The sequence below is a fragment of the Zonotrichia leucophrys genome, chromosome 1 (assembly GCF_028769735.1).
Source record: "Zonotrichia leucophrys gambelii isolate GWCS_2022_RI chromosome 1, RI_Zleu_2.0, whole genome shotgun sequence".
Taxonomy (NCBI): Eukaryota; Metazoa; Chordata; class Aves; order Passeriformes; family Passerellidae; genus Zonotrichia; species Zonotrichia leucophrys.
This window is the reverse complement of record NC_088169.1, coordinates 111,869,983-111,882,100: the sequence shown is the minus strand read 5'-3', so window position 1 is coordinate 111,882,100 and position 12,118 is coordinate 111,869,983. Positions and strand designations below refer to the sequence as shown.

At 43.7% G+C, this 12,118-nt stretch overlaps 1 protein-coding gene across 2 annotated transcripts in view; it reads left to right on the top strand.

The window, feature by feature from the left end:
• Positions 1–12,118, top strand: part of PTGFRN (prostaglandin F2 receptor inhibitor) — an 86,676-nt gene that overhangs the window by 44,073 nt on the left and 30,485 nt on the right. For both annotated transcript variants that reach the window (XM_064727514.1, XM_064727505.1), the window contains 3 exons: positions 4,748–5,113; positions 5,961–6,380; positions 9,878–10,261. In XM_064727514.1, the coding sequence (XP_064583584.1) occupies positions 4,748–5,113; positions 5,961–6,380; positions 9,878–10,261 (1,170 nt within the window). The remainder of the gene's footprint in view (positions 1–4,747; positions 5,114–5,960; positions 6,381–9,877; positions 10,262–12,118) is intronic.

Sequence of the window (12,118 nt, the reverse complement as noted above, 5' to 3'; positions counted from 1 at the left end):
CCTGCCCGGTTCACTCACTCCCACAGTGCTACAGCAAGTGTTGCTTCGACTGGAAATAGATGGAGGAGTCCAGGGAGGGAGGATCGGTACCACCATTTGCAAAGTTGGCTGCAGTATTTTTTTTTCCTGTCATAAACTGTTGTGAATTTGAAAGGGCTGCTGGGTATTTCCTTCCCAGACATGGTAATGTTCAGTTGGCAAATGAAACAACCTTTTGTTCGGAAGGCTCTTTTGAGATGAAAGGCGTCAGCGAAGTTGTCGCTGTATCTCCTGTGACTGCCTTGGTTGAGGAGCTGGACTGTGTGTTCCAAGTCTTTGTGATGCACAGGCTCGAGTGCTTAGTCTGAGCCAATTTACTCATTCGTTAGCTCTTACTTTTTTGACTTTAATTGGCTTCCTACTGCATGTCAGATTGCATTTTCCTTCAGCTGGCGGATGTGGAGGCGACCTCCTTCTCCGGGCTGCCACGAGAACGTGTTTTCTTATTAGAGAGAGCTGTCTAGTGCAGGCTGGCGGAAGCACCTTGTGAAACAGAGTGCTGAAGCACAAGTGTGTTCTTTGCTACAATAATACTTTCTCAGCCTTGTGGAAGGCTCCACAGGTTACTTTTCATCTTGTCCTGTCGTAAGTGATACACAGATGCAAAATGTATATGAAAATAAAGCTCCTAGAAGACTTTCCAAATGTCCCCAGTGCAAGGGGAAATCCATAACCAGCCCTTTCCTTGAGGAGTTTTGTCGCTTGTTGAGAGTTTAAACATCTACCTGTTCTGTAGGTCCTGCACAATTTTGCGGCCTTGTTTTCTTGGTTATCCTAAAAATGACAGGTTACTATTTATACTCAGATTAACTTCACAACCCATCTATTAAATCATGTTCTCCTTTTTGGAAGGATTTCATTTAATGCCAGCATTAAAGTGAAATGATGGCTCATCTGGATGGTGGGTCAAATTTGTAAACCATTGCTAGGGAAAAAATACTATCTCAAAGCTGCCTTGGCTATGTCTGAGCTGTCTTGCCCCATCTTACTAACATGACAGACCCCACTGTATTATTCTACCTTGAACCAACTTTGTCCATGTTTCTGGTGAAGTATTTCATGCATTCCTGTAGGAGAATCCTCTGATCAAGTGCTTCACAATATATGGGCTCTGTGGTTGTCGTACATTTGTGTGTTTCTGGCCCAGTCCTGCAGAAGGGCCAGTGTTGCCTGGTGGTGCTGTCACCTGTTTCATGAACCCAAGGAATACGTCCCATGTCTTGTGTTTGTGTGCTGTCCTCCTTGCAGGGGCACCATTACCTTTTGTTTTGGAAAACAGTTCCTTGCAATTTCATCTGGTGGTCTGGTAACTCAATAAAAATAAAATTTTGTATTTAACAGTTAACCTTGGACTTTAGAAAATTTGATGTCCAACACTAACTCAGATCCAATTACTGAGTTCTCACTAAATTCACATCTTTGGTGGGATCAGTGGTGCTGAGAAATACAGATTTGTCAAAGTTCTGTTGCTTTCTGTCACTAGTGTATACATTGTTTTGTCTTCCTCCATCTGTTTCTATAGTTAAATGAGATTCAGATGAATTCATCAAGAACCTGTCACCTTACATTAACAGTGAAATGTATTTGGTGTCATGAAAAATAAGTGTTTCCAACAAATTTACGTAGTTTTGAGCTCTTGTATCATGATTGCTCTGGGAAGGTGAGGGGGTGTATGTAATTAACGCAGGACTCTGTAAGAATAAAATATTTGCAAAAGCTCCTCAGTTATCTGCCAGAGTAATATGGAGCTCACCTTTTGCCAAGATCGGTGTCTGTAGCACGGTGTCTGTAGCTACTTCTGCCACAGTTGCATGAAATGTTAATCCCTAATGCAGGGCAAAGAACACCTTGTTTAGTCTCTAGGGATAGCCTTGCTGCAAAACCAAGGGCAGAACCTGCAATTCACAGCCTGCTGGGTCACTTAAAAATGCAGCTTACCCTTGGGGTGCCTGCCCTGTGCACACTCATCCTCACTGTGGGAAGGGCAGAGCAGCTGCTCTGCAGGAAGGTCTCAATCTCTTATTTGGTGATGTTGCCTCTGCTCCTGCCTTACCAGAGTCTTTATTTATCTTAGCAATAACAAGTGTTATTGTTTGGAAAGTATAAAATTCTGTTACGCCTCATCCCTCTTCTCTCCTGCAGTCTGTTCCACTGCCTTCCTTCCAGCCTTGGGATAAGCAGGAATTGCTTATGGGAGGGGGATAGTCATGGCTTTACAGATCTGGTGAGGACTCCCTGTGCTCCTGTCTTTCACTTTGGTTTGCCTTTTTGCAGGAAGGTGCTAATCACCCCCTACCTTCATTTAGTGTCAAAGGGTCTTTGGTGACCTTGGAGGAAGAGGAACTGGGCTGTCGGTGCTAATCTCAAACACAAATGTGCAGCCCTTGCCACATTAGTCATGCCTTTGTCACCTCTAGATTGGATTAGTGCAGTGCACGGTGTGTGGGTCTGCAGCTGAAGACACATGCAGAACAGTGTTGTCTGCTTGTTTTAGTGTCACCAGAGAGTATTTTCTAGAGATGTCAGTGCTTGAGGAGTGCCCTCAGTCAGGATCCTGAGCTGACTTCTCACAGTGGTTTGCTGGAAGCTGGTTTGACTGTCAGGCTTTAAAGCTTACCTGCTGCTGTTACTGCTTTCTGTAAGAGGATAAGTTGAAGGATTGAATGCAACTTAAGGCTTTGTGAGGAAGTATATCAGAGCCCTGTAGCTTGCTTTATTTTTTGTTGATTGTTTTTCTCTGTGGATGATTTTAGGATTTTAGCGTGGTGCTTGGGTTAGGAGATGTGTCCTTGAAGACATCTGTCTGTGGAGCAGTGCATTGTCAGTGGAGGTTTTCCTCTCCAATGCACATGTGAATGGTGCAGCAAAGCCCAGCTTCCTTATTAGGACTAGTCAATCACTTGATCAGGTATATAATAACAGTCTTCTGGGAGGGATAGAAGGGGTAGGAGATTAACCCCAGTCTGCATTACAAATAAGTTTAATGAAGTACTAATGTTGAATACAGAAGGTCATGGCAGTGAGGAAGTTGGACTGTTATGACTGAGCCTGTACACGTGAACAGCCTGCAAAGCAAAGAGCATGGTAAGAGTTCTGAACTGGACAGTTTTAGTCCTTGGTTCAACTGTTTGCCAAACTATAACTGCAAATAAAATCACACTTTTTCTCTTGCAGTTATGCTCAGTGTGTACAGCTGCTTGTGTAGTTTTTAAATGCCCACAGAAATCTTATTCTTTAACACATCCTTCTCCACACTGCTCTGGAGTGGACAAGCTGTGCATTATAGCAGGTTCCCCAGTGGGGGTTTCTGTTCACAAGACTCTTTTGCCCACCCTTGGACACCCATTGGCGTGATGAGCCTAAGCCAGCAAGTGAAGTCCTAATCTACAGTAGGAAGATGTGCGGAGTGATAGGAGAGAAAGGCTCAGCAAATATATTGGTGTTCATATCGCTAGCTGATGGCTTTCCCAATGGACTTGGTGAATTGTAGCAGATGTGGAATGCTGTACTTTGCATGTTGGAGGGCTGTTTATTTGTCTTTTCCTCTGTGGTATCTCAGATCAATTTTTTGGTCCAATTGTTAGATGTCTTCTTCATTGTATCAAGAGCTGTCTTTCAGTGTTCTGGCTTCTGTTCTACCTGGCTGTTAAAATGTTTTGCTGTGGATATGGAGGTGGTGGGATGCAGCAAGCTGTTTGTGTTTGCAGGCTGAGTTTAGTAGTACTCATCTTTTGAGAGATTTCTCTGGTTGGAACTATGAATCAAAGCAGTTTGCTCTTTGGAGAAGTAAGGACCTGCCAAAATCCATGTGCAGCTGCTGGGGTTATTCTCTGGACTACAGAGCCAAATCAACCAGAAGAGTCTCTTGCTGTGTCTCTGCCAGGTCCTCTGGCTTGTTTAAGTGGTTCACACTTCTGCCTGGAGCATAACATTCTGCTTTGCCAGCTTCTGCAGAAAACTGCTGTTGTCCTTTCCTTCTGGTGAGACAGTCCCAGAAAACACAGTCTGAGCACTGTGCTTTGGAGGGATCCTGCTCTGCTCTGCTCACTCTCCCAGGTTCTGGACCTTCACCAGGGAGGAAACTTGTGGTTGCAGAAATCCGCTCAAGCAAACTGTGTCTGTTATAATCAATTTGGAGGGCAAGGAATCTCGCCTGTGTTTGAGAAGCCATGACTCTTTAGGGCAGCTGTGACTACACTCATTTTGGGAGAATGTCAGCTTAAAATTCTCCTGGCCCTCAATCTAAGGGAGAATTAATTTCCTACTTCAGACTCTCTAGTGGTATCAGCAGTAGTCTTATAAAAATTCCTGATTAGATTATGCCCTCATTGTAGTAATGAAAACCACTTATTAATGTTGTTTAAACATCTTACGTAGCACTTGCCTTGTAGTAGAGAAACTGTTATCCATTGGATCTATGGCTAATTATCTTCCTTTTTTTTTCTCTTTACAGTTTTCTCTCAGTTAGTATTTTGTTACCTCATGTAGTATTGGATAAGCAGTGAAAAAAAGATTGTCCACACTAAAAATGGTGTGTTTAGAGGCTCCTGCTTCAGTGAGATGAAATGTTAATGGGAAATATTGCTCTTGCAGAGTGGAAAGCAAGAGCTGCAGAGTGGGATGCCCAGCCTTGACATGTTTAATTTTTGGTGTTTTCCTGGTTGAAGCCTGTCCTTAACTGTGTCCTATTCTCCGTTCTCCCGCCCAGCTTTGTGCAGAGGGCGCATTGTGAGAGTGCCCCCGGGTCCCCTCATTCGAGTGGTGGGCACGGAGGTGGCCATCCCGTGCAGCGTGAGTGACTATGACGGGCCCAGTGAGCAGAACTTTGACTGGGAGTTCTCCCGGGACACTGACTTCGTGCGGATAGTGAGTACCTGGGATTCTACCTTCACCTCTGAGGAGTACCAAAAACGCGTGGGCCGCGGGGATATCAAACTGAGACGGAGCAGCAACGATGCTGTGGAACTTGTGATTAGGAACATCCAGCCAGCTGACCAAGGGAGATACAAATGTTCCACGCCCAGCACTGATGCCACCGTTCAGGGAAATTATGATGCAGAGGTCCAAGTGAAAGGTATTTCTGAAGAGTGAGGTGTGCTTTAAATTTGTTTTTGATATCGATTGTAGATGTACCCTTAAGAATGTTCATTTTCTGTTGTTTATGATCATTGTGATTTTTTTGTTTCTTTTCTTCTTATTATTCCTCTTTAATTCTCCTAAAGCCAGAATTTAAAATTGGGAAGTATGATAGCAAAGGCAAGTGAGGTGAAGAAGTGAAGAGAGGCTGTTTACTATAAACACTACTGTTCTTTTTCTGTCTAGTAAATATGTAAATAAAACACTAAGTGGTGGGTTTTCTGAAGATGTCTGCAAATATTTCATGTCCCTAATCCTCTTGGTAGAGAAGCTACGTTCAGGTAAAAACCACAGGCTGCCTTCTCTCTCAGTTTTAGTGTCATTTAGGGATCTCTCTGTATGAAGGAGGTAATCTTCCTTTTCTCCTTTATAGCATGTTGATACTACAGTCTTGTCCTGGCTTTGCTCTATCACTTAGCATTTTTCAGTATTAAATTTGGACACTATTTCTTTTCCCATATCTTGTTTTTTACTCACATGAATATCAAGATTAGTTTTGTATGGGAATAGTCAAAAAGATGATGTTGGATGAGAAACTAAAGTGAGTGGAAGGATAAATGAATTCTTGTCTTGTCTTGTTTAAAGCAGAGCACTTCCTTTAGTGCTTTTTCAGCTGAATTTCCTTCTTCCTGGAATATATTTATGTGTGGGAGAAGGAATGATTGGCAAGGTGTTGCTCTGTGGTGGTTTTATTGCCTCACATCTGAACAGCTCACTGTGGGTGTTCTCTATTTGATTCTGTTTTACGATGCTTGTGTCGTTTGGGGTTTTTTCTTCCCAAATAGTGATTTCCGACGGTTTGTCCGTGAGCGGCTCCAAAGCTCGTTCCTCCACGTCTCTCCGGCTCTCCGAGGGCGACTCCTTCAAGCTGCGCTGCTCAGCCACCACCGCGTCCCCGGAGCACACGCACCTGCACGTCACCTGGCAGGTCAGGAGCGGCTCCTCTTGGCGGGACGTCCTGTCTTTGACGCACGAGGGCAAGTTCCAGCCGGGCCCGGGCTACGAGGAGCGCTACCGCAGCGGGGACGTCCGCCTGGACACGGGCGCCAACGACACGTACCGGCTCTCCGTGTCGCAGGCCTCCTCCGCCGATGGCGGCGCCTACCGCTGCCTCGTCAGCGAGTGGGTCCGAGGGGCCGACGGCTCGTGGCAGAAGATCCAGGAGAAGAGCGTGGAGATCGCCACTGTGTCCATCCAGAGGACCGGTGAGTGCTCCTGGTCGTGGTGCTGTGTCCAGGCTCCGGTGCTTTGGGGTCACTGAACGAAGCGAGGGTGCGTTCCAGCAGGACCTGGAGTGCTGTGTGGATGGCTGGCCTGTTGTGAAAAACGCCAATCACTTGTTTTTACAATTTTAGAAGTTTAATAGTAATAAAATGGTAATAAACAATAGTAATATAATTAGAGTAATAACAATTGGGACAAATTGAATTAGGACAATATGAGACAATAAGTACAAAGAGTTACGGACGTCCGAGTACCTTTTTCTGGGCAGCACGAGCCCGAAAAAGGACACATGTTAACAAAGGATTAACCCTTAAAAACAATAACCTGTTGCATATTCATACACTTCATACATGATGCATAAATTCCATTTAAATACAGGATTCTGTCTGGTCATTGTCAACTTCTTCCTCCAAATCCTAACAGCATCTTTGAGGTGGGAAGAAGTTAATTTCTTCTGATAAGAGGGTAACAAATTCCTGTTCTCTGAAAGATTTAGATGTCCCGTGGCTGCTATCTCACTGCAAGTCCTTTCTTTAAAAGAAGTATCCTACATAGCATAGTTTCTATTTTAACATTTTTTATAACCTAAAACTATATTTAACACAGTACTTAAGAGAATTAATACAGCATTACTTTCTAACACACCACATATAATATTCATTTTAATATTTGCGAAAAGCCAATCATAAAATACATTCATTTTTCACACCTGTTAAATCTGTGACATAATTTTTCTAGCTTTATTTTGGAGAAAAGGGCATGGAATGATTGCCTGGAACCTCTTAGAGGTTCCTGCCTAGACGCAGATTTTATCTCATCCTTCCTTCACTTCAGAGTGCTCATGGTTTTTTATATGTATTTTTTTTATATTTCTTAAATAAACATTATATTTAACGCCTGGTCCCTCAAAGCCTTCCCTCTGCTCTCTTATTAACACTGGGTTCCATAGCACTAAACAGCTGCACTTCCCCTGTGAAAGTGGCTTGTGATTCAGTGATAGATGCGGAGCTCTTCTGTGTGCTGTTTATTAAAATAGTGTGGAAAGATCAAGAGAAAGGAGGAAGGCAGTGATAATTTAACAGGGCAAATTACCCAATGATTTTTTATCACTGGTCTGATTGCTCTGCTCTGTTGGCAGGGGTCTAGGACAGTAATGGTTCTGTTAAACACATCATTGCATGCTTGGCTAAGGAGACAGAAATACATGCAGCGCTGTGCTGAGCATATCCAGATATCCCTGCCCATACAGATTCCAGGACTAGATGCACTAAGCACTTGATTGCATTAGCATTATCACTGCTGGTTGGAGGAGGGAGAGCGGGGGTGATGCACCTTATCACTCAATAGGTGGAAAAACAGGCAGTGATGGTCCTTCAGAAATATGAGATTATCACAGTATTTTAAACTGTTCAGACAGGAAGGGTATCTTTTCATTTTTGTAATCCTTTAGTCACTAGGGAGAACTCAAAAGTCTGCGTTTTTTTGATTGGCTCATTTGGATGTAGTTTTAGTGTCTTGGTGGTACTTAGCCTGTGAAATTTTGCTGGATCAATCTGCCCCCTCTTTTTCAGGGTGTCTGTTGCACAGCTAAGCTTGCAGGCACTCTCTGCTGACACAGGACTTGCCTAATTAAGAGCTGTAATTCTCGATTTTGTCACACTTTTGCAGTGTTGGTTTAAGTAGGTGGGGTTTAATCAGTGGCTGAAAACAGCATGAGGCTGGCCAAGACCAGCAGTGGTACAGTTTTTTGATGTGGTTTGGGTGTGTGGTTTGTTTGTTGTGGGGGATTTTCTTTGTTTTTCTTTGGGTTTTTTGCCTTCATTTTAAGCTCAGTCATTAGCAGCACTGGCACTGTATCAGGGGCATGAAGGCTCTTTTAAAGTTATGCTAAAGGGGATGGATTATTCTCCAGCAAAGTGCTGTATACACATTCTGTAGAAGGACTTGAAGAGCATCTTTGTGCTGACATCTGAAATCTCTGCACTTGCATGCTAAAAGAACTTGAGATGTAAATGGTTATATGCCTATGGGTAAACTCTCTCCAAGTCCCTCTATGTGCATATATTGCCAGATTGTGAATGCCCATCACTTTCATGAAGACAGAAATGTTGCTTGGAGAATTGCTGCTCTTAACCTTGCAGATGAGTCTTAGTTTGTATTCTGGTATTAGTCTGTTAAATTAGCTAGGCTTTCCTACTGATTGTAATCCCATGATAAGACAGTGAGGCCAGTCCCAGTGAGAGATTCATCTGGACTTGGTTTCAGCACTCAGGTGGGGCCTGCTGCCCTCTGTCCAGTTTGACTGCTCTGTGTTATCAGGTGGTGAGGGGTGAGATTGAGCCTTGCTTGGTTTTATTGGCAATAGTTCTGACTACTCAATTTGGCTCTAGCCTTCATGTGTTGTCTCATTCCAGATGATAGTCTGAGGAAGTTTATGCAGATGGGGAACTAATATGTAGTAGAACATGGGTTTTCATAAAAGTCATTAATCTCAGCAGAGACACATCTGCTGGTTTAAAGCAGGTGTTTCTATTCTTGCTTGTGCTGAGAAGAGCCACTGCTGTAGCAGCCCTGTCCACTGGCCTCAGTGGAGGCTTTAGTAGCTGCATTACACACTGTGGGAATGGTGCTGCGCTGAGACCCAGATCTAATCTTCAGGCAGTGTAGAACGAGTGAATGAGCAAGTGAAGACACATGGTAGCCTGGTCTTGACACTGTGCTTCCATGGTTTTCTTTTTAATATTCTCTATCTAGTCTTATTTGAATGCTGGCTGTGACCATATGTGATATGCACATTAGAAATATTCACAGGCCAGTGGTTGCTGAGTGTGTTTGGAGTGGCTGTTGGTGTTGCTTTGAAGTCCCCAGTGTGTGTTGTTCTGAGCAATAAGTGCAGAAATCAGCAGTATAGAAGTTACTGCTGCCTTCTGTTTGCTTCCATTTCATGTTTTTGCAGCACACCTGAGGTCAGTCAGGACTCCAGCATGTGGCCATGGCTGCTTCTCATCTAAATCTGCTCCATTCAAGGAGCTCAAAAATGTCAGCAGAAGCCATGTTGAGTTCCAGTGTAGTTCCTAGTGATTTCTGTAGATGCTTGGTCTTCTGAGGCACAGTCCCAAAACATTTTGACCCTCCTGTGAGACTGAAAAATTCTGTACACATTTTCCTGCTGTGCAGAGGTGATGTGCAGTCTGTGGATGAGACAAAGCCTTCATGGACCAGTTGCTGTTGGGTTATAAAAATGCTGTTCTCCCTCCCTTTCTCCCCTCTGCCCTCATCACACATCCCTTGCTTGACTGATAATGTGTATTGCCCTTGTAATAGATCACTCGGCTCAATATCCAATAGGCATTTGAAGGTTGGGCTGCTGAGCCTCTTCAGAAGCTCCTGTTATAGAATGTGAGAGTGAACTGTGTTTATTAAAAGTAACAAATAAAAAAAATTTTTTTGTTTGAATTTTTGTGTCTCTCTTTCCAAGCTCTAGATGTGGTCATCTCAACCAGCAATGTGTCTGTGACTGAAAGAGACTCCCTGGATCTTACATGCAACATCACAACAGACAGAAGTGGTATTTTCCAAGCAGAGGTGATGTGGTATTTCTCTGCATCACCTGATGACACCTTGTCAGATGCTCAGCTCTTGCTGAGCATGGACCACGATTCTGTTGTCAGTGATTCAACTCTGATCAGCCTCAGCCACGTGGACAGGAACTCCTACCGCCTCCTGGTGCGCGATGTGGATGTGGAGGACTCTGGCTACTACTTCTGTGAAGCTGCTATCTGGGTGCCACTGCACAATGGGAGCTGGCACAAGGTGGTGGAGAGGACCTCTGCACCAGTCAGTGTGGTGGTGACAGCACTGGGTGAGTGATTGTGCTGTCAGATTCATGGGTAACGTATCCCTCAATCCTTGGCCCCGTCAGAAAAGGGAGAGGGTCTTGCTGAATCTCTTCTGCACAAATGTTTCTCTTGTTTGCTTCTATTATCTATATTGTAGGCATCTCTCTCACATATGTTTCTCTGGGAGAAATTACCTAAGAGAATTACTAAAAATGAAACTCCAGTAAAACTACTTAAAAAGCCTATTGTTTTACAGATAGGTCTAGATATGTCAGCCTACCCATTCTGTTCTCTAGTTTATTCTTGAGGAGATAACAGCTTCAATTTAGAGGCAGTGACACTCAGGATGTTGTTGCAGAATGGTGTAAGTAAGGTATGTGCACCTGCTAAATTGTACAAGGTATTGGTGATATTTGAAGCATGAATGAAGCTGGATATGAACAGGCAGAGCTGTAGTGCTTGATCCCAGGCAAGCATCCAGGCCCAAGCCCTTTCAATGTACCCTTTCAGATCCTCTTGTCATGAGAAACTGGTGGTACTATCCACTTACAAAGGCAGAGCTCCTCCAACACGAAAGTGCTGAATGCGGCTAGCATATAGAGGGCCTGTTTTTCAGCAATAAATAGCTGTGCCATAAGGTTAAATCCCATCAACAATGACTTTAAATGTTGCATTTTAGCATTGTGCAGAGCAGCTGAGCCGTGGCCGTCTCCAAGTACACTTGTAATGTGTACTAAAGTGCACAAGTGATTAATGTCTTCATTTCCTGTCCTCCTTCAGCCATTCACATTGCACATTTCACTTGTGAGTGTTCCCTCCTTTCCCCACTTGTGTGTATGTGCAGTCATGCATATGTGTCCATGTGTGTACAGATGCACTTGCACATTTGTGTGCTCTCTTTTTGTGCCTGTACCTGTAGGACTTCTCTTTACTCTTTCCATTCTAATTTAGCATTATTTGGCAACTGGAGAAAATAAAATCTGCTTTTCAGCAGATGCACATGCTTGGTTGCTAGGGAGAGGGAAAGCAGAATAAATTTTCAGTGTTTGAGGTTTTCAACTGCATCCAGAATTTACCAACTCCTCCTCCTTAATGGAAGTTAAGAGCTCCTGGAGTATTAAGTCGTTGAATTGTCAGTGAGGCTGTTCTTTGACAGCTGACAGAGTGGAGGAATGAGGTTTATCCAGCCAGCCTTTTATTCTTTCTAAACCCTCTGTTAGAGTGTCTGTCAGGGTGAAGTGCCTATCTGGAGTGGTGCTATCAAAGAGAAACTCTCTTCTTAGGGTTCTTCCCCTGCCCACAAATGAAACAAACCTCAAGCAATTTTCTTAGAATTTGGGATTCTTGTGGCTTTTTCCTTCTTGTGCCTCTGTCTAGAGAAGTGCATCTGCTTTCATAGTCTTTGTTACTATGAAGATATTAGTTGGTCTTGAATGCTTTCTTTTTGAGGGGAAGGCGTGGCAAAGGGGGAATGGTGAGAGAGTTGTAGAGTGTGAGCAATACATCATGAGGCCCTGGAGAAAACTACTGTTTTGTGAATGAGAAAAGCAGTGTAGCTATAGGGTCTAAGGGGCCTTATGCCAAAAGTGGGGTTTGGCCGTCATTGTTAATCTGTGCTTTGGTTGTAGCAAAATTCTGTGCATTTTCTTTTTATTTGTCTTGCCCTGAAATAGTGCAGAAATCTCCATATGCTCACTGGTAGTAGGTACCACAGTCTTTGTAAGCAGTGCTTTCATGATTTTATGTTGCCTAATGTCACAGAAACTCCCCACCAGTATTACCAGATTCTCTGGGGTCTGGTGTGTATTGCTGCCCTTGTTCTTGCTCGATGCAAGGACACTGGTGAGAGATCTTTTCTGCAGGCTGACATAGAAGCAGCA